Here is a 26,842-nt window from a genome sequence, read left to right as displayed (position 1 = left end):
TGAATAATGCACGTTAACATATTGACTTGCACACCACTTTGTAGTGTTACATTCTAGGTGATGCAAAACTTTTGGCCATCGTGCACGCACACACCCCCTTACGGGCAAAAATTTAGCATCACCTACAATTTTAGGATTGAGACCATTATATGTAAAGTAAATGGAAAACTACAAAGCAGTGTGCAATTCAATATGTTAACGTAACATTATTCAGCGGCTTTCGTTCAACCTAATGAAGCAAAATGTGTTGATTCTATAGGGGGATGCAAAACATTTGACCATAGCTGATTTTAGGTACTGTAATATATTTTATATATATATATATATATATATTATATATATATATATATATATATATATATATATATTATATATATATATACACACACACACACACACACACACACACACACACACACACACATAAAAAAACATTTCATTAGAACTCCATATTATTTAGGTGTCTTTTCAGAATCAAAAGATTATAATAGATAGGAGAATAACATAAAACAAGAAAAAACAGAAGCAAAAATAAACATTAATATCTGCAATGCTTGCATAGCTGCACTGTAGTGGTTAAGTGGCTGTGCCAGTTCTATACTTTATATATACATATATTTATATATATACAAACACACACGCACGCACGTACAACCTGGATTCTTTCTTTAAATATGTACAAGGCAGGGGTAGAATCCTGTGTTTGATCCACAGAGGGTTGCAGACGCTCTCAAGTACTGTACACGCATAGCCCCTCACCCTGTATGAATTGATAGGACTCACTATTATATACATTGTAAACAGCGCAGGAGACAGGCTCCATTCACTCAGAATTACAGCAAGAAAACAACTCCAAACTGTCAATGTCATCACTGGTGCAGACCAAATTAAAAACAAAAACGTACTTTAACAGACAACGTATTCTCTATACGCTAGGAATATATCATATAAATCTCTCTCACATTTTGTGCCAGACTGCCAAGCCACTAAAATATATTTTTTACAGCATATAACTTTGCTTGTAGATCAAAATGCTGAAACTTCAATTTCCATATCTCCAAACTGAACAGTGTGTGAAACAGAGAGGTGCAGCACTTTGCGTCTGAAACAAGGAGATACAGACCACTCACCTGGCATCTTCGACGCAGTGGCTGCTCAGTGTGAGTTTGCTCAGTGTCTGTTATGCTGACACTAGGTACATTAGAGTCCCAGCTTCACCCCAGCCCTATCCTGCCACTACCCTCTGAAGTCATTATTAAAGCATGCCAGAGGCATTATTTTATGGTAGCAGCAAGCAGCGATCGTGTTAATTATGCAATAACTGCGTTGTAATATTAAATAAACACGTTCAGATCTTCCCAAGATTGATCAGAAACGATTCAGTGATACCTTGTTAAGTGTGTAAAAACAATCTGGCCTGAATCACACACACACAGACAAAAACAACAAACACACCACAACAGCATCCCTCCCCCTGCTATTCCCACCCACAGCACCCCTATGAAGTGTCCTCCTCAGCCCCCCGCACTCTCTTGTATATTGGCATGTTCAAGCTGTGGAAGGCGGGGACCCAGCGGTTGTCATGCAGCCCAACGCTGCAGCCCGCCGCGTCCTTCTGGGAGCTGTGGCAGCACATCCAGTAGCCAGGGCCATACGGCAGCGCCTGGCAGTACGGCTTGGGGTGCCAGCGGCAGAGCGACACATCCCCGCGTCCGTAGCGCTTCTTGCACTGCTTGCAGGGGTCGTCCCTGTAGCGGGGGTCGCATACCCAGCGGGAGTCGGCAGGCCGCACGTTGTAGCTCTCGATGATGAACTGGAAATAATGGCAGGTGCACTTGAGCGCGGCCAGCGTCTCCGTGGGTAAGAAGCGGAAGATCTGCACTATGATGTGATGTGGCAGAAAGGCCATGTACTGCTGGGGCTCCAGCAGCTGCTGGATCTTGAAGCGCATCTCCAGGAACTCGTGGGAGACCAGCCTGCGCACAGGCAATGTCTCTCGCTGCTGGGACGGGCCCTCACTGTCCGTCTCTCCCTCCTCCCCAGACAGGGGTCGGGGCAGTTCTGTTGGGGTGGAGTCTCTTTGTGGGGTGAAGTCTCTTAGTGGAGCGGAGTCTATGGAAAGCTCAGATTCTCTACTAACTTCTTTTCCTGCTTCCTCCTCCTCATCTTTCTTTACTGCTGCTGCAGCTGCTGGTGGCTGCGAGAGCTGGGCCTGCACAGTCAAGGACGGAGGCTGTCTGAAAAACAGCATCCCGGGAATCTGCTCCTCACGATGGCTGACGTGGGGCTCGTACTCCTCTCGCCTCTCCTGCTGCAGCCCGGCTCTCGCACCCGAGTCCCCCTCCATTACACAGGAGGACTCACCAGCGCTACCCTCTTTACCCCTCATCCTCCTCTCCCCCTGCTGCTCCCTATCCTCTTTAGAGCAGCCCTTAGGCCTGCAATGCAAGTGCAGAGGCTCTGTTAAATCTACGCAGCAATAGCTCCCCTCCCTTTCCCTGAAGACCGAACTGGCAGTTTCTGAAGCCGGCGTTTCACAGTTATCCCCATTTTTCTTGGGGCTCCTCCTGCTGGATTTGTCAGGAGACTCCTCCTCCAACAAACAGTTCTGACCCTGCTGAAGGTGAGGAGGATGCTGGGGCTCAGACTCTGGCTGCTGCTGCTGCGTGGAGAGCAGGGGAACCTGCCCTGTTGCTAGCAGCACTCTCCCCACGTTCCTGCGCAGGCTGTTGTTGCGGGACAGCCCCGTGCTGGCCTCCCGCTCGCACTGCCTCTTGAGGCACTCCGACTCCAGCTTGGCCACCATCTCTAGCACCCTGACGCAGTCCCCCTGGCTCTCCGAAACAGACTGCTGCTCCACTGCTGTCCCCCCCTTCGATTGCCCAACGCAACTCGAGCCGCGCACAGGGCAGTGTTTGGAGCAGTCGGTGAGCAGATCGCTGGCCCTCTGCTCTAAATACGCCACCATCTCCACCACAGACAGGGCTTTCCCTCCCTCCCCATCCCCATCCTCTTCCTCCTCCGTTTCTTCCTCTCCTCCCTCCCCCTCAATCACCACGCTGTCCGACTGTTCCCCCACCTCCCTTACCCCACAATCCCTCGTCCTGTTGGGCAGCGGCAGTGGCTTCTGCTCTGGGGTCTTGAGTGTGTCAGGGTCCGCAGATCGTTTCCTGCGCTTGGCTACTGAGCCCTCGACCTCCCAGCTGCCCTTGATTTTCATTGATACTGTCCGGTTGCTGGGGCTGCTGCTGTTACTGCCGTTGCTAATGCTGACGCTAATGCTGCTGCTAAGATTTCTGTTTCCACTGCCGGCACTGCTGCTGTTGTTGCTGCTGGCAGCAAAGATGGCGATTTTCTCCTTGGTGTTCCCAGGCTTGATGACTGCCCAGATGTCCAGAGGCCCCTCCGCCTCGTCTCCCCGGTGGATGTTGAAGGAATCGTCGTTCTCGGAGGAGGTGGACAGCAGCAGCAGGGACCCTGTGATGGAGTTCAGAGAGGCCGTCCTGCTTTTCCTGGCCCGGGCGCACAGGGACTCTCCGCTGGGTTTGTGGCCAGCGCTGCTGGTGCTATTGCACATGGTGTTGGTGGACAGCACCCCGAAGAGGCGTCGCTTGGCCGTGCTGTTGCCATGCAAGCCCCCTGGTGAGCAGGGCTGCCGCGTGACACAGGCGTTAGAGCATCGCTCAGTCCGCAGCGCCCCCTGCTGGCTTAGGTGAAGGCCACGGAGGCTGTCCGGGCTTGTCTCCAATGGCAAGTCCTTCTTTTGAAATTTGGGATATGGCTTAAGATGCATAGTGGTAGACCTAAGGAAAAATAAGAGAATACATTTTTGTGAATAATTTCCATCTAACACCACCCATTTTAAATGAACTTTTATAACCTTTTATAAATGTATTACAATGAGCAACCACAACAGGCACTTAACTGCACGCCTCCACTACAGCCCCACATCTGAACAAGCACTGTGCACCAATTAATGGCCATCCCCCTGCACACTAATGGGGACTAATGCATCTAGATCTCTAGTGCAAAAATCAAAAAGAAAAAAAAAATTGACTACTACATCACCACCCACCCCCATGCGCTGCACCACACCACCCGCCCCCATAAACAACCTTCCCCAAGCACTGCACCACACCACCCGCCCCCATAAACAACCTTGCCCAAGCACTGCACCACACCACCCGCCCCCATAAACAACCTTCCCCAAGCACTGCACCACACCACCCGCCCCCATAAACAACCTTGCCCAAGCACTGCACCACACCACCCGCCCCCATAAACAACCTTCCCCAAGCACTGCACCACACCACCCGCCCCCATAAACAACCTTCCCCAAGCACTGCACCACACCGCCCGCCCCCATAAACAACCTTGCCCAAGCACTGCACCACACCGCCCGCCCCCATAAACAACCTTGCCCAAGCACTGCACCACACCGCCCGCCCCCATAAACAACCTTGCCCAAGCACTGCACCACACCGCCCGCCCCCATAAACAACCTTGCCCAAGCACTGCACCACACCACCCGCCCCCATAAACAACCTTGCCCAAGCAAGCACTGCACACACACCCGCCCCCACCGCCCCCATAAACAACCTTGCCCAAGCACTGCACCACACCGCCCGCCCCCATAAACAACCTTGCCCAAGCACTGCACCACACCGCCCGCCCCCATAAACAACCTTGCCCAAGCACTGCACCACACCGCCCGCCCCCATAAACAACCTTGCCCAAGCACTGCACCACACCGCCCGCCCCCATAAACAACCTTGCCCAAGCACTGCACCACACCGCCCGCCCCCATAAACAACCTTGCCCAAGCACTGCACCACACCGCCCGCCCCCATAAACAACCTTGCCCAAGCACTGCACCACACCACCCGCCCCCATAAACAACCTTCCCCAAGCACTGCACCACCCGCCCCCATAAACAACCTTCCCCAAGCACTGCACCACCCGCCCCCATAAACAACCTTGCCCAAGCACTGCACCACACCACCCGCCCCCATAAACAACCTTGCCCAAGCACTGCACCACCCGCCCCCATAAACAACCTTCCCCAAGCACTGCACCACACCACCCGCCCCCATAAACAACCTTGCCCAAGCACCTACTGTAGCACAGCATTAACGGCTCCTGTTCGGCAGTGCAAACTATATAAGGAAGAATTACGTTGTCCTGCTGCAGAGTATCTTGTATCGCCCAGTACTTGGCATCCAGAGGGGATCTCCGTTGCCAGGAAAAAGATTTCACTTTGCCAAATAGTTTTTGTCTTTTGTTCTCGCCGTGTCACTTTTAAGAAAACAATTTCTAGGACCCCATCATGAATGGTGGAAAAGCTTCCTGTCTCACTGCAATTAGACAGAATCTGTTGTCCCAGGTTCATGACGCCCAGAGGAACAGAGTGTGCTTAATCTTCCTTCTGTTACTAGGCATAGTCAACATTGCAGGTAGACATTTTTGCAGCTGTAGTCATTTCTGCAAGTCCTGCAGTAGGGTATGTGTAACTCAAAATTGCCAAAAGGAGAGCAGAAGAGACCTTCAGGTTGATATTGAATAACCAACAATTACTTAAAATAAAGAAAAGGACACGTGCTGGCTACTGAAACCCGATTCTGACGTACAGCACAACCCTTTATTACTTCACTAGGTGGCCCTCTTTTCTAATGCCAGCCCTAACAAACTAGTTTCTGCCTGCTTTTTTATTGTAATTTATTTTTGTAGCTGCTGCAGTTTACAATGCCTTGAGGCACACAGCAATTCTAACAGTGCCTGTGTCAATAGCATTGCTCTTACAGTTCACACCTCCAGCCTTGATCTGCACATGTAAACATCAACAGCTTGAGCACGAAAGCAAATAGAAGCTAGCCTACAAGGCTGGAACACATCTGAAGAGGGGCGACACACACAGCACCAGAACGCTCATAACCATGAGAAACAAATCTGTACCCTACAACATCCACCTTGAAAAATACTGGAGCGGCGCACGTGGCCATGGTCGCAAAAACAAATTCTCCAAGTCTTGTTAGATAAACAGCCTGTCTCTCACCTTGCGGACAGCATGGAACTGAGCCACAAAAGCAGGGCCATTTATAAAACACAGAAGCTACAGCACAGCCCTGCTGATACGGGACGTCTAGTCCACTTTCAACATGGGAACATGCAGTAGCACCCATAAGGAATGCTGTAGCCTCGACAGCAAGAAGTGCATATAAGGCTTTCCCTTGTCAGTCACTGTGACCAAATTTGGGTTGGCCTTCTACAAGTGGTGGTGGTGGGGCACATGCAACCCCCCCCACCTCCCCCCACCCCCCAGCCACACACAAGTTTGACTATCCATCCGGAAATAACCCTATTGCCAATAATGACCCATCTCCTATAACCAAGGTTGTTTCTGATCTGCCTTTCCCTTTTAACCCCCCTGCCCCTTGGTATGACTTCTGACTGCCCTTCCAAGCAACCACACACACGGACTGCTCTCGATTGCCCTTCAGTTGACGTGTGACTCTAAACAGCTGCCACTTCTATGAGGCTCCTGTTTGTTCACACCTGGCTGTCTTTGGCCTCTATGGGAACCAGCATGCAGGCTACACTGCAGCACACATCTACAAATGCTAAGCAAACAATCTTTAATACAAAAAGAACATCATTTAAAAGAAATGAGTTTAACCTTTTACAAATACATTTGTGGTGTCAATTAAATAACGAGTTTCCCCTGAAAGACGGCAAGTCTTCAACAATGATCACGATTCTGAACACAAGTGGGTCATTCCACCCCACCCTCACCCTCGCACTTGACAAGACAAAAAAAAAAACACACTGTATTAACTATTAAACCTAGCTAAATTGTTAAATTAAGCTAGTTAAATTGTACTTAACCAATAAAGTTTACAGTAAAATGAAGCATTAGTTTACACAAAATTGAATCCCTTGGCAAGACACCCTACAGGTGTTGGCAGATCAATATGAATCACAACCCTTCCTGCTAAAGTGCGGGGTACAGGCTCTGTAAAGCAGGGAGGCAGGGAATGAGTGGGTCTGGTAGGACTATGTTGTGCTCACTCTGCAGAGCAGGATCAGCTGCCCAGGGCTCTTTCTGTGTCCAAACAGGAGCACAGGCTCACAAATCTATTTCTGTCTCACCAGTAAAGATAAAACAAAAAGGTATTCCTGATAGCCTGGGTGCAGAAATGTACACAACAGCACTTCTCAAACACAACCCTTAAAAGTTGTGTCGCTGCTCTTACAAGTCCCTGCAGCTAGAAATTCCTGTTGTCAAAGCTGGCCATCTTGACAAAGTGAAGGATACGCTGCCTGAAGACTGCACACATGCAATCCATTTATCACAGCATCTCTCTCTACAGTATCTGTTAACAACAAGTTTGGGCTTTTTGGCATTACCTTTTAACAGGATCAGCTGAATACGTACATAAAACGCATTACCTCTGTAGGCAGGGTTGGGTCACCTTTTTTTTTTTTTTTAAATCAAGTCCCATTCCCTTTTAATCAATTCCAGCACATCGCTGATCAAAACAGCAATCAGCAGGGTTCTGTTAAAAAAGGGCTTCTTACCGTGGCAACAAATGTACTGAAATTGAAGAAGTCACTGCAAGTCAAATAAAATGGCTTGAAATGAAAACAGTTCAACAATCACAACCATTATTAAATGTCTCTAAAAATATCATTCCCAATTCCGTTGAAGGAACTGGTATTGGGAATTGATTTTAAAAAGGACTGCAACCTAAAAAGGTAGGATAAAGGAAAGGACGAGTAAAGCAAACGCTTAGCCAATTTCACTAAAAGGTTGTATTTTTTGTATGATGGATGTCTCTTCTTATTATCAGAAGTTATGTCAACACATGTTTGCACAAGACGAAAACTGAGCTGCTCCCACATCGCAACATGCTTTCTGTTAATGAGAGGCACCCTGCACAACACACAGTATTAACGGATTATAGATATCACACAAAGAGCTTGTACTCACTGCCTTCCATTAGACGCAACTGGTCTGTGCTGCATGTTCTACGCTCGCCATCTACACACAAGACAAGATGTGCTGGAATGTTAACAAATGCTTAACGATGACCAAACAAACTACATAAATAACAATAACTTAATAACCGCTAATATTTCATCTGAAAGTTATCTAACCTTAACCTGCAGTAAAAGTTTAGGCACTACAAACAGCTAGCACCCTTAACACTGATATCAAAGTGGCTAATCTCTTTAGGTAAGGCAAGTAGCAGCCCAGAGCCAAATCCTGACCTTTGACTTCTTGGCTGTGCTCCCACACATCCGGCTGCCGGTTCACAAGCCAACAGACAACCGTTGGTGTTCGGTTCATGTTCAATATTGTTTGATTGAAGCTTTTCCTTAAAAAGGCAATGTGGCATGAAGTTGTCGAATTTCGTTCTGGTCCGGTTGGATAAGCACGAGGGGGGTGGGGGGGGAGAAGTTTAGTGACCCTTACTATAGACCCTACTGGGTAAGCACCCATGGCATACATTCCTAGTACACCCACTCAGATTAGGTAACGACAGGGCCAGCGAGCGCAGTTTGACTCTACAGGACAGGCGCGGCGCTCTCTCGTAGGTTAACACTCACCGGCGCGCAGGGTGGAAGGTGCAGGATGCTGCAGGTGTCCAGGGTTCCCTGTAGAGGGCAGCTCTGCAGGAACTCATTATATTCACATTTCCACAAGGCACTCCGCTCCCTGTCTCTAGAGTGACGATCCTCCCAATCCTCCTGCCCGCTCTTCCTCCTCCTAAGATCAGCCCCAACGGAAGCAGTCTTCTGCTTGCTCAAAAAAAGAAACTCCAACTGAACGGGAGAAAAAACAAAAACAGAATGAATTTAAATAACCAATGCAGGCACCATTTGTTACGGTGCATCGCAACAGTATTTATTTATTTTATATATATAGTTTTTTTAATCCCCATTAGCACTGCTATAAAACCTGGATTACTCAGTACATTCCATGAAAAAGGGTGATCTAAAAATCACAAAACTGCACAGGTTTGTGTTTCTGCCTGTGTATTTCATTAAGGAAGCACACAAGCATTCCAAAAACCACAGAACACTAAAATAAAGTGATTACTTATAATAATGCTTCTATAATGATCTTTTCTTGCCAAATCGGTTGTCCCAGAGCGAGTGTAAGCAGTGTTAAATAAATAAATAAAATCAAAATCACACACAAATATTATAACAACAAATCGCTACAAGCAGTGCTCTCCTAAACTTATTACAGCCTACTCTCAACTTCAAATTTCAACTCTCTACTGAACAGCACAGCAACAGGTAATAGAGAGTCACAGACCCACACGAAAATAACACTTATTGCAGTTTTAAAATATTAACGTTTCTGGAAACACAATGCCAACTTTCCAACAGCAGTAAAAATATTGGATTACAGCTCTCTGGAGATACCCAGAACACAAGCAAGTGTCCGGCAGCCTAAAACAAACACTGATACAGTATGTAGAAGAGCATTCATTCTCTCTCCTTCCCTGTTCATAGCTGCTCTTGGGACAGAACAAGGCTCTAGTTTGTTTTCAAAGCAGCATGTCAGCCATGAAGACAAGATAAGCCCAGACAAAAGCGGCTTTTGAAACGTGGCTGATGGAAAGGTTACTTTTCATCCACTCCCCTCACAAAAAACACATTCTCTCTAGCGGATGCAAATATGCTCAGACAGCGTCAAGCTCGTGGTGCAATAGGACAACAAGCACAAGACTGCTGAAAGTGCTGTGGGATAGCATGCTACCAATACATCAGCTGGAATTACAAAGCCCTGAGCCCACAGGTAAGACTCTCGTAGACTGGCCCACAATCGAGAACACAAGCAGAACAGTTCACATAGACCTTCCAGTGCTTCACACAAAGATTAGGAAAGTCGCTGGCATAAAAATGCACAAAAAAAAATGAAGTGGTTTTAAAATGAATGAGTATTATATCAGCATTAACTATGGTTTCTATATTACACGGTAATATTTCATTTTAAAGCATAAATCGGAACTCACGAGGTGCTCTAAAAGGTTATCACCTTACACAAGTGTACTGCAGCACTGGAGGAGAACACAAGATATTTACATGCCAGATAAACATGACCTATTGGAAACTGAAAACGTCTACAGCACATTCTGTTTTGCAATTGTCCTTTATGTTGTGGGTGCTGTAAAAATGAATGCAGCCCATGCTTAAAGGATATAGGGGTGCTAAATATTAACTTTATTAACATTTAAATGTATTTATAAAAAATAAAAACCTGTACATTTTTTCCCTTAAAACAAAAACACTCTACTGCAGGCTACTTGAACCCGCTTGTGTTCGCCCCAGAATCTCTCAAGTGCAGCTGCTGTACGTGTGCATTCGGCTGAACTCTGTGTGTTCAGGTTCTAACTCATTCTTACCGTCTGTTTTAAGCCCCTGGATATGAAAGACAGCCATGACCCTGAACACAAACAGAATCGCTTTCTGTAAATCACTCTCACCACAAACGACAATAGCCCCCCCCCCCCCCCAATCCCAACTTTAAAATGTATTTTCTGAGCCTAAAAAAAGCAGAATAAATAAATAAAAAAGAAGTTACCACAATTATTACCTGCTAATCATTTTGTTGTGTGTCCCCCCCCCGATGTTACTTTACAGGAAAAGCAAACAATCTATTGCATGGATAACTGGGCCTTTAAAATACCCCAGCTGAAACAGAGAAAGAGCCTTTTAAATTCCCCTTGGATTTTAATAGCCCTGTAACAGGACCTGTTGTACCTTTAGCTAATCACAGAAACCCTACTGCTGCCTTAGCTGGCTTGAAAACTGCCTAAAAACACACCAGCAATTACAACAGCAAGCAACATATCTCATTCATGATGGGGAATTTTTATTAAACTCTTCGAATGCTGGCAATTGACCACATAGGGTCTAGCGCTCAACAACAGCTTGCTAGAATTACATGAATTACAAAAAGAGACCATGAAAGGACCCTTCACCACCACCCCTCACCCACTGGGGCTCCATGGGAAACCTCACCCCACAAAAACTGCAGGGAGGAGCAGGTAGAAAATAAAACAACCCACAGGCTGGGCGGTTACTGCGAGCACTGTGCAGGTTAATAACCAGCAACACCTATCTGGGACGTCCTGCTGGTATGCATCCTTGGGGAGCGAGCTCCCTCTAGCAAAAGAAACCTCTGCAGAGACACATAAACCAATCACAGGGAAGGGATCAGGGAAGGGCCCAACTGAATTAGCATTTCACCTAGAGGGGCTCTTGCAAATTCTTGAGAACACGGGCATGAAGACTCAATGTATAATAGCATTTGACGGTAATGTGTAACCACATTTTCACTGTTTTAGCATGACTAATTTCCCAAACCCTGCAGATGTCTGGTCTTCAGCTATGCACACTTCAAACTACCTCAGCCATGCCGTTCTGTGTACACTGCAGCCAAAAAACACACAACAACCCACCGCACTCAAGCACTGCAGGGGCTTCCCAAAACAGCTGTTGAAACAGGAACAGCAGACTGGAGTTCTTCTAAATATTAACAAAAAAAGGACCTGCCTCTCCCAAAGACCGACATCACTGCATTCTGCCTGAAAAAGATTAAAACTGGTTACCACTACCTTCAAACACTTAAGCGGACTGAGAAGAGAACAAAAACCTAGGACAAAAATGTCACTGCATAAAACCAGCCCAGTATTATACCTTGCATTTCACTCCAGGTGTTAGCAGTGATGGAGTTTCTGTAACCCAGGTCTGTTAAAAAAACACACACTGGTGCATCAACATGGAAATGGCTTAACCACTGGGTTACTTTAACATTGCAGGGGTGGAGAGAGAGAGAGACAGACCGAATTTTTTTTTCTTTTGTGTTGACCAATAAAGAAAATGATTGGTTCAAGTAAGTATCCTAACTGAGAACACCGGTGAAATGAAACCCAGATAAGCCTATGGCTCTCCAGGACCAGGGTTGGCCACCCCTGTATTATAACATCGATTAATTGCAGTTTCCAAGACAAAAAGAATCTCTGAAGGGATCACTGGTTGTAGGTTATTATCAGTAAGGCATCAGGTCAACACGATAAGGCTTGTAAGTGCAAAGCATCAACCAGGTACAGAATTCTAAATTACAAAGACCCTCGAAGGATTGTTCCCTTGTGTGCTTGAAACCCTATATCCAGTCCAACTATACTGATCAGATTTTTCCTAATCTATTTACCTCATTATAAATACTGCAATCAATTAAAAAAAATACATATGGCTTTTATCTTCTCACATGCCGTGTGGAGGAGCATCCACGCCTATAAAAAAAACAACTGTTCAATTAGGAGACTTGTGTAAAACAGAAGAGGATACCTGTGAGAAAGTGTCATTATCATTACCAAATGCTGGCTTCCACACACCTGTTAAAGCATTTAGCACCTGTGTAATAATCCTCATTTGCAGGAACTCTGTGCAGGGAAAAAGCAGTTTATGCTTCTAGCTGCTGCTCCTGCCATTGCATGTAACACATCTGCTTAACACAATAAAGCTGCCGCTGCCCTGACAACCAGTTCGGAACAGCAGCAGCAGGTCCATGACCTCGCCCCTCGTTTAACCCGGGCTAGTCCATAGGAAAGAAAAATACCAACACATCTAAACAAACAGAAAGGGGCAAAGCTCTCACGTCAAATACAAAGCAAGGGAAACGTTGATCCAGCACAATGAATATAGTATTAGTCATAACAGTTAGGAGGGAGTTTAAAAAAAAGATAATACATTTCCCCATTAAATCTTTGTATGTATTTAGGATGCCAGCAAGTAGTCCTTACACTAGTACGAAGCCCATGATTTAGAAATCATCCTTCTGGACAGAACTCTGTAAAGCCTGTAGTCACATTTTCTTCAGCTGCTGCAAGTTTCTGGTAATAGTCTGTACAAAGTGTACATTGTATTGCTGAGTTGTTCTATCTTAGAATATAAATAATGCAATGCTGTGGGGTTGTGAAATGCAGGAAGGGTTAAGTGGAAGCAGCAACTGTGTATAAACAATGCATTGAAACAGAAGCATGAATGCTATTCTAGGGGAAAAAACAGTAATGTGGAGCAATAATAAAAGTTTAACACAAAGCAAACAAATACTCTCACATCAAATTATACACACACACGTAAATCTATGACTTGAGCAGGTCTACGTCACGTACATTATTTACACACACTATACAGTACAGACAGAATAAATACAGAAACTCCACGCCCATGTACACACCACATCCAAGAACAAAGTACATGTTTACAGCCTAATCCCCAACTACTGGAAGAAAACAAATACAGATTCTTTTTGACTTTCTGGAAGGAAGGAGCTGAAAGTCGTGCTGGGGATGAGCTTGATCCTTAAGTGCACTGAAGAATGCAAGGCAAGGCAAGGAATGAGAGACACTGCACTGAAAATCCAGGTCAAACGATTGAAACAACCACAGCCCTCCTGGAACACTCGTGCAGGATTCTGTTCATACAACAGAACAGAAGACAGCTAAACGGAAATGCTGATTTCTTGGAATTTTCCACAGATCGAGCTTTGCATCTGCTTAGCAATGCAGAGCAACATGGAACAGTGAGACTGCTCGCCTGGTCATTCTGCTGTTGGATTTGAACGAATGCAAGCAAGATTAAGACGAGTCACAGCAATAACCCTCCCTGCCTATATCTCTCTATCACAGGGTGTCAATCCCAGGAGACAAAGTATCCCCCTATTTGTACATACTGATTTATTCGCTCGATCGATCGAATGGTGCTCTGCAGCTCCAAATTGTCGATAACAAGCCTATTTCAAAAAATAAAAAATCACCTTTGGCTGTTTTTTTCTGGCTCGGAAATTAAATAATCCCCTTTTTAAAATGCACTCGGAAACCCAAGAGCTACACTTTCAGACAAGCAACTGAAGACTACTTAAAAACCATTTCCTTTTTACTGTTACACCAAATGACTGTATAAATCAGACGAATGTCAGTCTTAAATACAGGAGAGCGGGGAAGAAAAACACACACACACACACACACACACAAGTGCAGACCGTTAAGAGCACAAAACAAGTTCTAGTTTCTCCCACGCCAGGTCAGTGGGCTGCCTGACTGACAAACTCGAAGAGCCAATCTGGAGTGGAATCTTCCACACCACCCAACTAAAACCTGCTCCAGTGTTCTGTGGAGCCAGCTGCTAAAACACACCCTTTTCTACTAATACACAAGACTTATATTTAGTAAGCTGCGCAGAATAATAAATTATTATAAATAATTTTTAATTACAGAAATCAATTGAGTGAAAGCCAAGCCAACTGGGTGGCTAATGTTCCTCAGACAAAAACCTTGGAGCCTCCTGCAAGGATATCTACTGGAAAATGTGATTCTGTTGTGCAAATAAAATAAGCTTTGCCATCTGTAATGCCTCTGGGAAAGTTCCAACACAGCGAAGGAAGTCTTTCCCTCCCACCTCATATCCTCAGCGGATAGGTGAACATGGTGAAAAGTCATTTAAAGAAAGCACAGCCACTGCAAGAGGAGATCATGAAAAGCACAGACTTTCCTGCTTCCATGAACGAGAACCATAGAGGAGCACGCCACCCTGTCATACCTTACAACGCCACAGGGCCGCTAATCCAGACTTCACTTGCAACTCGGCTCTTGCCCCGGTCAGGGACTACTTTGGCAGACACACTGGGTGTCACGGTCCTGTGCAGAGCACAGGGCATGGCTGTATGTGTGTACCATGTTCTCTGAAAAGCAGAGGGAAACCAAATTGTTAATTTTCAGAGGAAACACTAAAAAGCAAATCGTTAAATCCTTAAGTACTTTCCACTGGACTGAAATTAAAAATGTGAAACAGCTGGGCGCCCAGCTGAAATATTCAGATGCAACTATGAATCCACAAACGAACAGCTTCATTTCAATGCAAAGAACCCATAACTGGACCATTATTTACAAGTAGGGAACTCCTTTCAAAAGGGTTTTATTGCTTTTGAAGGAACCAAACAGGATAACAGGATCAACCAATGATCATTGGGGTGCAGTTTTGCAATATGAAGAACTTGTTAAAGGTGAAAGAAAGGACAGAATGTTTCATCACACCCTTAGGGTTAGTCAGAGCCAGATGACTGGGGACAGAGGAAGGGGAGAAGGAGAAGTGCTATGTATGCTTAACCATAAAATGCTTGCTTAATCTTAACTGGTTTCTGAAATGAATATAACAAATGCGACCCTACAAATTGGCGTTGTCGGCAGGATTCCAGGATGTTCGTTGCGCTTCTGTTGGTGTGCGGACTCATGATTAGATGTCTGGGGTAAGCGATACCGTTTGAGTGCGTAGCTGGTGAACTGGAATCCAAAAACCTGTGGGTTGTGAAGTTGCATAGGTGTAATGAGTAAAAGGCATTGAGTGTGTTCATCTGGTTGTAACTAGGCAGGTGAGTGTGTGTCTGAAGGCGCCGTCACTGCATAGTTAGGGTGTCAGGTAAAAACCTTCTAGTAGCGGGGTGGCGTCCCCATTACATTAGTAGTCGGAGACCTGTACAGCGGAGTGTATCTAAGAAGCGTGAGGAGACGATATAACTCTCAGGAAGGGTGTATTCAAGAAGCAAGCAGACGATACAACTCAGAGGGTGTAAATCTAAAAGCATTTTTGTTGGCGATATACATCGGGGTGGTGTTAGTGTCATAGAACAGTAGTTAAAATGACAAGCTCAAAGCCCTAGTCAGGAGTACGAGAGTACTTGACTGAAAAATGGGCAGACAGCAGGAAGAAAGCACTAAAAAAAAAAAAAAAAAATGGTTGGCAACCAGACAGCCCAGATCACAAGCAAACCAAGTGGTCTCAAGAACAGAAAAAGGACAGAAGAGTATGGCTGTAGTAATCATGTTGCATAAAGCCAAGTGACTGGCTGCAGAATTAGAGAAAGTGAAAAAGGCATTGGCTGACAGAAAGCAAGCAGAACATGATCTTGATGTGAAATCATGGGGTGATAGGGCTATAGTGCGAAAAGTGCAAGAAATAGGGAAACTTATGGGAGTCTCCAAGGGAGAAGAAAAGGATGGACTAGATTGGGGTTATGTAGATTGGAAAGCCAGAGAATGGCAAGTATAATAATATTTGATTTCTAAAATGCAGAATTAAATCAACGTTTTATTTTCAAGAGTTTGCATATTGATTATTTAATTTGTATTGAACTAAACAGGGAGATAGCATTTTCTTGAATGGAGAACACTTGGTTTAATGAAGCACCAAAGTTACTGGTATTAACTAGTTTTATTTGCACATATACGAGATGTTTGGTTTATGTTGGTCACAATTAATTTTTTACGGAGCTTCTAACAGGAGAGGTGATGATAACTAGATTAATGTGGTAACTGAGACATTAATAAATCACGTATAAAGCAATGATATTAAGTCAGGGACTCAACCTGAAACAAAATAAGGGATCTAGACGAGAACATTAAAAATATTTTCGTGACAGATACTCGTGTGTGTGTTGTAAAGGACAGTTGTATAGTGTTGGTGTTATATTGTGTTTGTGGCTGCCCATGCTAGCAAGCTGTATGGTTGTGAAGATTATACCACACACGTAAGACTATAGTCATATTTTAAGTAGCAACAGTTGAGCATAATGTGGAGTCTCTGAACTGGGTGTTACATACGTATGTAATATATGTTTGTCTGTTGGCTATTACATTTTGACCTATTTGCGAGTTAGGACAACCTGTTAATAGGGAAAACCTGTTATACAAACCGTCACGAAGTGGAGCGGATGAGGGTATTGGCATAAAACCCTAGTTAAAGTCCATGAGCGCGCCAACAATGTGTAAATTTAAAGTGCAAAGGAAAACAAACTATTAATAAAATCCATCAAGTAGAGTAACTTGTCATATTGGAAAATTATATTGGTAAGAAGTCAGTTTAGAATGATGATTTTATTAATAAATTGTTTGGGTTAAATTGGTTTTGTTTAAGCAAAAGATAAAGCAACATTTCAGAAAAGGCAGATGTTTAACACTATGTAACCTTTACATAAGTATGAGTGAGAACACGTAAACTGTGTTCACGAAATAGCCGAGTGCAGCTCAGACTGTGAAAAGGGACAGAATCTGTCACAGTTTGAGAACGGAAAAGCTTTCGTTCAGGAGTTGATATAAGAGAGTGGATGTAAATAAAATATGGATCGCACCGGCGATGCAATAGGACTGGAAGACGTGCGGTGGTCTCGGTCGGAGTAAAGGTGGGAGGTAATGATGATGGGGATGAAAGTCGCGGAGGTAAGAGGCCACCCATGTAAAATGTTAGCTGATACTGGGGCTGGACTCTGCCAATCCCACTAACAGAAGAGATTGTAGTAGTCGAAGGAGTCAATGGAGGTACGCAAATAGCATTTAGAACCGAGTAATTGGCTCACAATCCGCTTTAGTCAAAATGTATCATGCTAAAACACATGAGCAAAACATTTTAGAGTTAGATGTAATGTATGTCTCATCTTTCCCTCTCACACTCCAGGACTTGACTGAGCAGTACCCAGAAGTGTGGGCTCTGCACAGCAATGGCTGCGGTAAGGCAGTGGGTGTGTTTATCACAATTGAAGGAGACGCCCATCCTCCACAACGGCAGTACCCAGTCAAACCTGAAGCAGTGACAGCAGTAAAGGGCATTATTACTGATTTACTAATGCAAGGGATTGTAGTCGAGTGTAACTCCCCCACCAACAGCCCAATTTGGCCAGTCCCTAAGGAAGAGGGCAAGTGGAGGCTTACAATCGACTACCAACGCTTGAACCAAACCCTGCCCAAGATGGCTCAAATAGTAGCCAACCCCCACAACATATTAACTGAAGTACCGGCTGAGGCCAGCTGGCTCTCAGTTCTTGATATAAGCAACGGATTCTGGAGCCTACCTATAAGGCCTGCAGGTCAATGGAAGTTTGCTTTCACGGTGCAAGGGGTCCAATACACCTGGACCCGCATGCCACAGGGGTGTCATAGTAGTACCCCAGTAGTGTTCCACCAATGTCTTGCCAAGGTTCTAAGACCCTTGAGAGACAACCCGCATGGCACTATTTTGCATTATGTGGATGACTTCTTGTTGTGTAGTACCTCTCTTACAGAAGCAAAGGAACTACTGAGGACTACCTTGCTGCTCCTAAAAGTCCAAGGGTTCAAGGTCAACCCAAAGAAGGCTCAGCTCCTACAGCAAGAGGTAACCTGGACATATTCTCAGCTATAACAGCAAGACTATGAGCCCAGATAGGAAATTAGCCCTCACCTTAATACCCAAACCCCGCACTGTCACTGAGCTAAGGCAGTTTCTGGGAACAACTAATTATGTTAGAGAGTACATAGAAGACTATGCTACTGCAGCAGGGCTTATGTACTCATTACTAAAAGACACACCCGAGAAATATGGAGTTAGTGAGTGGACTGAGGAAGCAGAGCAGGGGTTCAATGACCTGAAACAAAAGATCAGCGAGGCCCCTGCACTAGGCATACCCAGTCCAAATAAGGATTTTCATCTCCAAATTATAGTGAAAACACACACTTTACATTGTGTATGCATCCAAAAACAAAACCAAGGGCAATGGGTACACAAAACCCAGACAAAGCTCTACCAAAAACGACTGACACACGAGCCACCCCCACAAAAGGTGGCACCTCTAACCGCAGAAGCGGATGTCCTCCAAGTGGTCAAATTGACCCCTGCGGGGTACTTGCCCACTAGGGGTTCTCCAATGGCTGCTGGCCTTGATTTATACAGCGCGTATGACCACCTGGTGCCTCCAGGAGGTTAAAGCCTCGTTTTGACAGATATACAAATAGAAGTACCACTTGGGTGCTATGCCAGGATTGCCCCTTGTTGCATAGGGTCCGGCGTAGTGGATGCCGACTAGACCAGAAATGCAGGTATCTTGGTCCAAAATACTGGGGCCGAGCCCTTTGACATAAGAGCCAGCGATTGGGTAGCTCAGCTTGCATGTGAACGCATTTGCTACCCACAGGTCAAGGAGGTCTCAGTCCTCCCCTCAATGGACAGAGGAGCGAGAAGATATGGATTCTCTGGAATGAAGGCATAACCATGAAATGTTTTGTGTCGAATGTATAACTATAAAGTGTTTTGTCTTGACTCATTAGATCAATCCCCGGGGACAATGCATGCAACCAGGAGGAAAAACAGGTCATGCCTCCATACCTAGGGGCAGAACGACCTTATCCCCTTGACCAATACTGCAATGACATCTTTACACCCCGCAATGACACCTCCCCTGTCCCCAGACCTTCACCCCTTCACCACATGGGCTCATAGAGGTGGGGGAACCATTAGGGTTCATTGAGGAGGTGGTCTGGCACAGAGTCACAGTGCATCGTGATTACTCATTAGAATTGTTACAGACCCATTGTTCTGATTTCTTATCTCTGGCTAAGATATTCACAAACCAAATGAAAGATGCACTCACCCGATACGTAAAACAGAATACTTACCAGTCCACTGATATCCCTAAACGGCGCAAGCAAGAAATTCTATCTGAAGCAGCAGGTTGGTTTGGGGCAGCTCAGTCCACTATGAATAATGTGAATGCTGAGTTTCAGAAACAGCAGAACGATGGGACAAACTGGTATAATGCTCAAAGCTCTATCAATACAGCTACAGGGGACTTAAGGACAAAGCTTTTAAGGACTTAATTATGGCTGTAATGAAAGATGTAAATATTACACAACATGAAGAGAGATGTTATAGAATGGGGACCCTCATGATGGCACACGTTAATCGTGATATAACGGATCTATTAAATAATAGGCTCCCTATCTCATATAGATCATCTTTACAGAATAAAAAAGGAGGCCTCGGAATTGAATGGGCGGCTGACACATGGGACGCTGTACTCGCCCGCCCAAACCGAGACTCCAGACAGATATTCAATGTTACTTACCAAATTATGATCCCTTCGGGGTTAGGCATGCCAAATCCAGATAGGAGCAAGGGATTTTATGTAGAAACTATATAACCCGTGTACATGCTTTACCCCGGCAGAATACACTAGTTACTGATGAAGTGACTGTTATTCTCCGGAGCACTCTGTATTTTGATGACCACTGCAAAAAACCTTTGATGCAACGATCGGTGTGCTCGATTGTCTCTGATCATCTCTGCACTTCATTTTGCGACCCTACACTTTGCATTTGACAACTGGCACTGGGGTTTATAAAAAGGCAAACACTTGCACAGTTTTGCTGTTAAATGCTTTCCAAAACTAGCCCTGCAGCCAGGTTTCAAATGCACTGCTCAGTATTAACATCTTATATCAATTTGTTGCACACCGTCCCAATTCAACCAAAACACAACAAACTTATAAGAAACTGACTAGCTTATATACAGGAAGTAATCTCAATGAGACCCACACACACATTTTATAACTAAAATCTATACCAACTTAGCATTTTGCACCCCTCTACACTGTTTGTTTGATTACGACTAATAGCGTCAAGCTAGAGTTTTTAGTGTAAATTCGCGCTCTGCATTTCTAATGCTGCAGTCGGGAGGCACAGTAAACTGGAGGCCATGCTACTTGTGTTCCACCTTACACAGGAATGCAAAAGCAGGCATTATGGGCCAAACAGCCACACATCCTGATGTTACAATAGCCGGTTTAAAAGGGCCGATTTCTAAAACAAAGAGCGCCATCCATGTAGGTTTCCAGCACCTCATGGCTCGGGGTCAACAGGAAAAGCCATGACCACGAAGGGGGTCCCCACCTCGGAAACAGGTTAGGAAGGACCACCGCCTTAGCACTGGCTAGAGTCTTCAGGATCAAAGAACTGTGGAACGTTTTCCAAAAACAAGTCTCTAAAGCACAGTGCAGTCAGTATGAACTGGGTGTAACATTATGATGTCACCAACCCTGGAAAAACAAGCAGTTTCACTACAGTACCCTGCTGAACGAGTTCACCTCCCCGGCAGACCGGCCAGCCTTGAACAAACATTTGTGTGCTCATAATGCAGCTGCATTTCACAACATTACTCTATTTTTTTACCTTTAAAAAGGTGTTAATGAGCAATACCAGCACTAATAAAAGATGGAAAAAAGACTTTCATTCAGCATTTGAATGTTTTCACAACGAGCATGGAACGACGCAGTGTCTCAGCTCAGGTGTGTCCTGGAAAGTGCATATCAACCCCTGGAAACAGATCTTACTGCTATGCAACAGGAGTCTGGTTCCTACCCAGGACTAGAAACACAACTGGTATAAGAAGCAATACTAAAAAGAGTCTTCCATTATTTGACAAAAGCTTTGACTGGAAGGCTCTCAAGGTCTTCAGTGACTTCCTGCTGGTACACAGAGCACGATCAGCACAACTCATAGGATACCGAACAGTCCCTTAGGAAAGCTGTTCGAGTCGAAAGGCTTGTCAAATCATTTTAAAAGCTTCTTCTAATAGTCTATATTACTACATTTCTGCAAAGGCGTCAGACATCTGTCTAATTAGGAACAAGAATGGGTCTCAACTTTGCTAACTAGCATCGAGCAGCACTAGTGACTTCAGAAGTTCTTTGAAATGTTACAGATTAACATATCAGTTACAGAAAATGAAGGTATCAGACACTGGTCTCCAGACAGAACCCAATATAAACAAGGCATGCTAGTCTCAGCTATACAACCTGCTTCAACTTTTAATGTAATATACCGGAAGTTTACTGAGGTGTCCATGATGCAGGAAGTGCAGATAAGACAAGCTCATCATGGGTTAATAAGCAAGTGTGATTAGTTTAACAGCTGGGGGGGGGGGGGCTAGACAAGCTGCAGACTCCCCCACAGCTTTGCCTGTACAATCCAGGCTCCCTTTATTAATTCTTTCACTCTGAGAAATGGGAAGAAACTTGTTTCAAGGGGATTGCTCTAGTTTGCACAGACTGGTAGTCTCCTGCTGGAATGGGCAGTTTGTTTTTTTTTTTCTTTCAATCAACTGTCTCCAAGCAGCTAATTAGTGTGTAAACAGCGCAAAGCCTGGACTGACTGTAACTCAGCTGCTGCTCCCCCTCCATTCCCCTCATCTCAGTACAAACAATTGTTCCAAAGAGCACTGAGCAGACTGCAAATTGCACACATATTCACTGTGCATGGTCAAATACAATTGTTAGTAAAAAGAGAAATGTGGGTCAACAACTTATTGAATTATTTTAAAAGTAAAATGGGTTAAACAGCCTGACCTACGATTATATGCAAATCTAAAATACCAAAGTGTTTGCAAGCAAGACATGAATCATGTGCAAACACCTGGACAATACTGTGATTAAATCAATAAGGGACTGGGCTACAAACTCAAAAGCTGCTTCAGAAAATAGAGGATGGAGGTCATTGTCGGGCTGGGTGGGGGGGGGGGGGGGGGGGGGGGAGGGGGGGTTGCTTTGAAATTGGTGGTGTAAGCATTTAAAATTGACACAAAAGTGACATCTTGGCTTCTTAAACACCATTATCAATCAGCAGGAACAGGAAATTAGCAGGAACACGGGACAATTATCACTAGTTGGACTGTGTCACATTTAACAATGCACCAGCTCCTCTTTCATTTCATTAGCACAGCACCCCCACCCCCTCCACTTTGTCCCAATGGAATGCAGATGAAACTGTGCATGTTCCTGGTTCCACCAATCAGCTCCCTCTCCTCAGTTTCAGGTCATACTCCGAGCCCAGTGAAGCTGCACTCCCAGCACAGGACGCTGCCGGAAAAGCTGCTCCCAGGGTCCGATGAAGCAGACCCCCCCCCCCCCCCCCCCCCCCCCCCCCCCCCCGAGAGCTCAGATCAGAGTCTCATCCAGGTGAGCGAGCTACCCTTCAGTGCTGCAGAGAGCATTGCCCTGTGTGAGCAGGTGCAGGCAAGAAGAGCAACAGCTGCAGCAGATGTGAAAACAAAACCCATTGGGCACTCCCTGGCTTGATACTGAACATCTACTGAATCATAAAAAGAAAAGACTCCTAAAGTAAAATTGCTGTACATCCACCGACAGTGTAAACTGCAGCCATTCCAGGTTTTACTAGGAGCTTCATTAGCTACACTGTAAAGGTAAAAAGCTCAGGTGTGTGTGGGTGTTATTAAAAGCAGGAATAGATCAAACTGCTATGCAATGGGAATTTTATTTTACCTAATCCCCTGATACAACAACCATTGTTATGGGAGATTAATCCGTTTGTGCGTTCTCACAACTGAAAGTCTGTTTTATATTCTCCCACCTAAACCGGTCTTAAAGGCGGTTTAGTTATCATCCTACCTTAAACACGGAACATAAAACACAAAATAAAACAAAAGACAAAGGCTGTCCTCGTACGAAAGCCAAACTCGAGTTTTAATCTTACAGTATTTAGCTGTGGAAAGTTACTGTTCAAACAGAGGGTTCTACAAAGCTTTACAGGTATTGTACCTCAATGATTTTTCCAGCCAAGAGCAGAACACACACAAATACACCAAACAGTTTGGAAACAAGCCAAAACACTTACTTCAGCTATTTGACTGCTCTACAAAAAGGTTTCTTTCATGAACACCCAGTACGTTGCAGCTAGAAGTGGCGCCCACCCCCTCCACTCCCACTCTGTTGGAGAAACGAGCAAATATCTGAGACCGACTCGTCCAACAGACAACGAAAAGTTTGTCTAAACCTGTCTCTGTACAAAAAGAGGGCGTCTGGCGCCCCAGACCAGCACAGACAGGTAGATTTATTGAACTATCGCCGACCGTATTCTTCCAGCAGACTCTCGCGCTGAACTGGAGAGAGGGAGTCCAGGTGAACCACTATCTCGGCACGTCTAAACATGAACCCGTGGGGCTACTCCAGCTCCGAAGGGCAAGAGGCTCAGCTTCTAGTGCTGCTCCAGCCAACCGACAGGACTCAGTAAAGCCTTGGTTGTGCTCAGCTTGCTCTACAGAGATCATTATTCAGGCTGGGTTGGGTTAGTTAACTTGAAATGTTGGCATCAAGTCAAACATATTCATGCAGCTAACCTCATCACTACAGAGAGACACAACTTGCAAGTCCATCTATGTTGGCTCTTGGCTTGCCCCTTGACGAGCAAACCACTTGAAATAACTGAAGCCCCCTGAACACATCAATCATGGGAAAATGGGCTTGTAATACCCCCATTATAAATAGCATAACCCTGTCATAAGAATGACCCCCTTGGGCACCACTTCCGTCTGAAGCCCAACCAACTGGTTTTGTGGAAGGAAAAAAAAAATTCATCCCTTACTGAACTTCTGGAAAGAGCAGCTGCTTGCCGTTTCACACCAACTTGTCTTTTAGCAGGCAGACTGACTAGCAGCGAGCAGGTTGACTGAAAAGTAACCCCACCCCCAGAAAACTGGTTTGAAGTAATAGGGCAGACTAGTCTCAACACATCACCTTGCATTTGAAGTAGTTTGAATCCTCAGCTTCCCAAAGACTGTTCCAACTAGATGCTTGTTTGTAAACTGGGTTGGTTGGTTGATTGATTGGTTGGATGGCTCTTGCATTGGAAAGCTCACTAGCTGTTGAAGGATACACCTATTCTTGTCAGTTTGTGTTTTTATATTTCCAATCAAGTCAGTCATTGCCAGGTCACTGTCAATCGTGGGCGGGAGGGGTTAGGGCTGCCTCACAAAAGATACATGACGTCACACTGGCAAACACACCAACACAACAGGCCAGCAATCTGACTGAACACTCCTTAAATAAAAATAAAAAAACAAAGAAAAAAGGAGCTTTTAAAAATGGATACGCAACCCACAGCTAGGTCAACAGCAGCTTAAATACAAAGTTTGTGTTTGTTTTTTTAGACCGCAAAAACCCTGATGCACGTCATATAGCACAGCCTGTCATCAACACTGGTTGTAGCCAAGATAAATCTCTTTCCACTCAAAAGCACTGACAATTATTTTGGTTGGTTGTTTTATTGGACTACTTTGTTATTGTGCATATTAAACAAAAAAATAATAATAAAAAAATAAATACCACAAACTTGGTAAACTGCCTTAACTTATCACAATTCTTCCAGGTAATGGAAAAACTCGTGTTTCGATTTTTCCTGCTCGACTGTTCTTTAAATACAAATGAACAAACAAACACACACATCCCAAACTCACTATACTGGCTAGTTCAATGCTGATCTGTCACAAACTCAAGTTTACCCCACGACCTGAACACCACATTTTAAATAGCTACGACTCAAATTTGACACTACAAGTTCACAATTACTCAAGCACAGTGTGTGTGATTATTTATATTATTTATTTTATATATTATACACACACACACACCGGGGTACCTCAGCTACCACCTCTCACTGCTATTCGCTTTTTACCGAGATCTCAACTTTTGTATTCATTTGTGAAATTTAAACTTGTTAGAAGTCTTGCGCGTAAAACACACGAATCGGTAACATGAACACAAAGCCTGGAGGAATTAATATTTCGCTAGTGCGAGTCTGTCATCTGCTTCGGACAACAGGAAGACCTAAACCTGTTACAGATCTACCGTACCCACACCCAGGAAAGACCGGGGCTGAGGCCCGAACTAGCGTTACTTAGCACAGTGCTGTGAACTACTAGCAACCACACATACATACATACATACATACATACATACATACATAAAACACAAGAATACGAACATGACGCAATTGAGAAACCACTAAAAAAATCGATTAAAAGAAAAAGAATCATCACAACATTTACCAGTACATCACATTAGCGTAAATGAAGGAAAACAAGCCGTCTCCTGAAACCTGGCCCGTGTTGTCCAGGATCTCATCCAGCTAGGAGCCCACAGCCAGCAGCACGACGACTGCAGCGCTACCATCGAGATGCAAGAAGTGTAGAAACTTTAATCCACAAGATAAGACAGGCAGACAACACCCCAGGACTGAGGAGCAACACGACCAACACACACGAAATAAAACAGCATTCACTAAAACACACAGGAAAAGCAGGAACAGCATTACAAACACACACACAAATATATATATAGAGAGAGAGAGAGACTGTGACAGACCTGCACGGAGACTGGAAAGAAGGGGTCGCGCTTCGCGCAAATCTCTCCGCAAAAAAATAAAAGCGTTGTAGCTTCAGTCAGCTTCGTCTATTCTTGTTGCGCCGTTCAAATATTATGCTCAGTATATATTTGATGTTAAATATGGGTGCTGCTGAGGCTGGCGGTTTATATTCTTGTTTTTATGAATTGTACTCATTTTGGGTTTTCTATTTATCCACGCTTTCCCTCCCCTAGCCTCATTAGCAAGGGGGAGACGCAAAGCTAAATGATACAGTGCGTGCCGTCCTGGCGTCTTTGGAGGGAGCGCGCACGCAAGTGGGGTTGGCGAGTGCGCGCAAAGTAAACAGCGCCTTGTTTGCTGACACCTGCGTGGGCGCCGCCCTGAATGAGAGAAGCACCTGATTCTGGTCCACGTTATCATGACATACTATTTTCAGTGAAGTAAAAAAAAAAAAGAGAAAATTACTTTTTCAAATGTGATAGAATTATAACGCACCAATTCAATTGAAAACATTTATATTAGGGGTTTTTCCCTAACCACACCGACCCAGTGAAAACGCAGTTTCTTTCTTTTGACTCTGATCGGGTAAACTGCGCTATGAAGGTTGCAAAACGTCCAGCATAATGGTTCCCTTCTTACCCAAATTAAAAACAGTTATTTACGTATATTGGATCAAGGAGAAGCAGGAAGCAGCCTTGCAGCCGTGATTTCTGTGCTTCAAAACCACCCTTCAGGTTGTATCCGGGGCCTCTTAGGGTCTCAGAGCGTCGTGCTTAACACCCACCACTATTATAAATTATTAGCTTTGG

The 26,842-nt window shown here is 44.8% G+C and overlaps 1 protein-coding gene across 5 annotated transcripts; it reads right to left on the bottom strand.

The window, feature by feature from the left end:
- Positions 1 to 451: 451 nt before the first annotated feature.
- Positions 452 to 26,336, bottom strand: LOC121325046 (F-box only protein 34-like). Of its 5 annotated transcripts, none has more exons than XM_041267350.1 (3): positions 26,033 to 26,336; positions 8,608 to 8,823; positions 452 to 3,803 (listed from the first exon to the last, which is right to left on the bottom strand). In XM_041267350.1, exons 2-3 carry the CDS (start codon positions 8,682 to 8,684, stop codon positions 1,499 to 1,501), a joined length of 2,382 nt encoding a protein of 793 aa, XP_041123284.1. In that variant the 5' UTR covers positions 8,685 to 8,823; positions 26,033 to 26,336; the 3' UTR covers positions 452 to 1,498. The 5 variants fall into 5 exon arrangements, with proteins under 5 accessions (XP_041123284.1, XP_041123285.1, XP_041123286.1 ...); XM_041267351.1 differs by lacking the exon at positions 26,033 to 26,336 and adding an exon at positions 25,717 to 25,961; XM_041267352.1 differs by lacking the exon at positions 26,033 to 26,336 and adding an exon at positions 24,407 to 25,231.
- Positions 26,337 to 26,842: the final 506 nt, after the last annotated feature.

This window comes from Polyodon spathula, chromosome 12 (assembly GCF_017654505.1).
Source record: "Polyodon spathula isolate WHYD16114869_AA chromosome 12, ASM1765450v1, whole genome shotgun sequence".
NCBI classification, from domain to species: Eukaryota; Metazoa; Chordata; class Actinopteri; order Acipenseriformes; family Polyodontidae; genus Polyodon; species Polyodon spathula.
The sequence above is the reverse complement of the archived record's forward strand: the minus strand, read 5'-3'. Positions and strand labels throughout refer to the sequence as shown.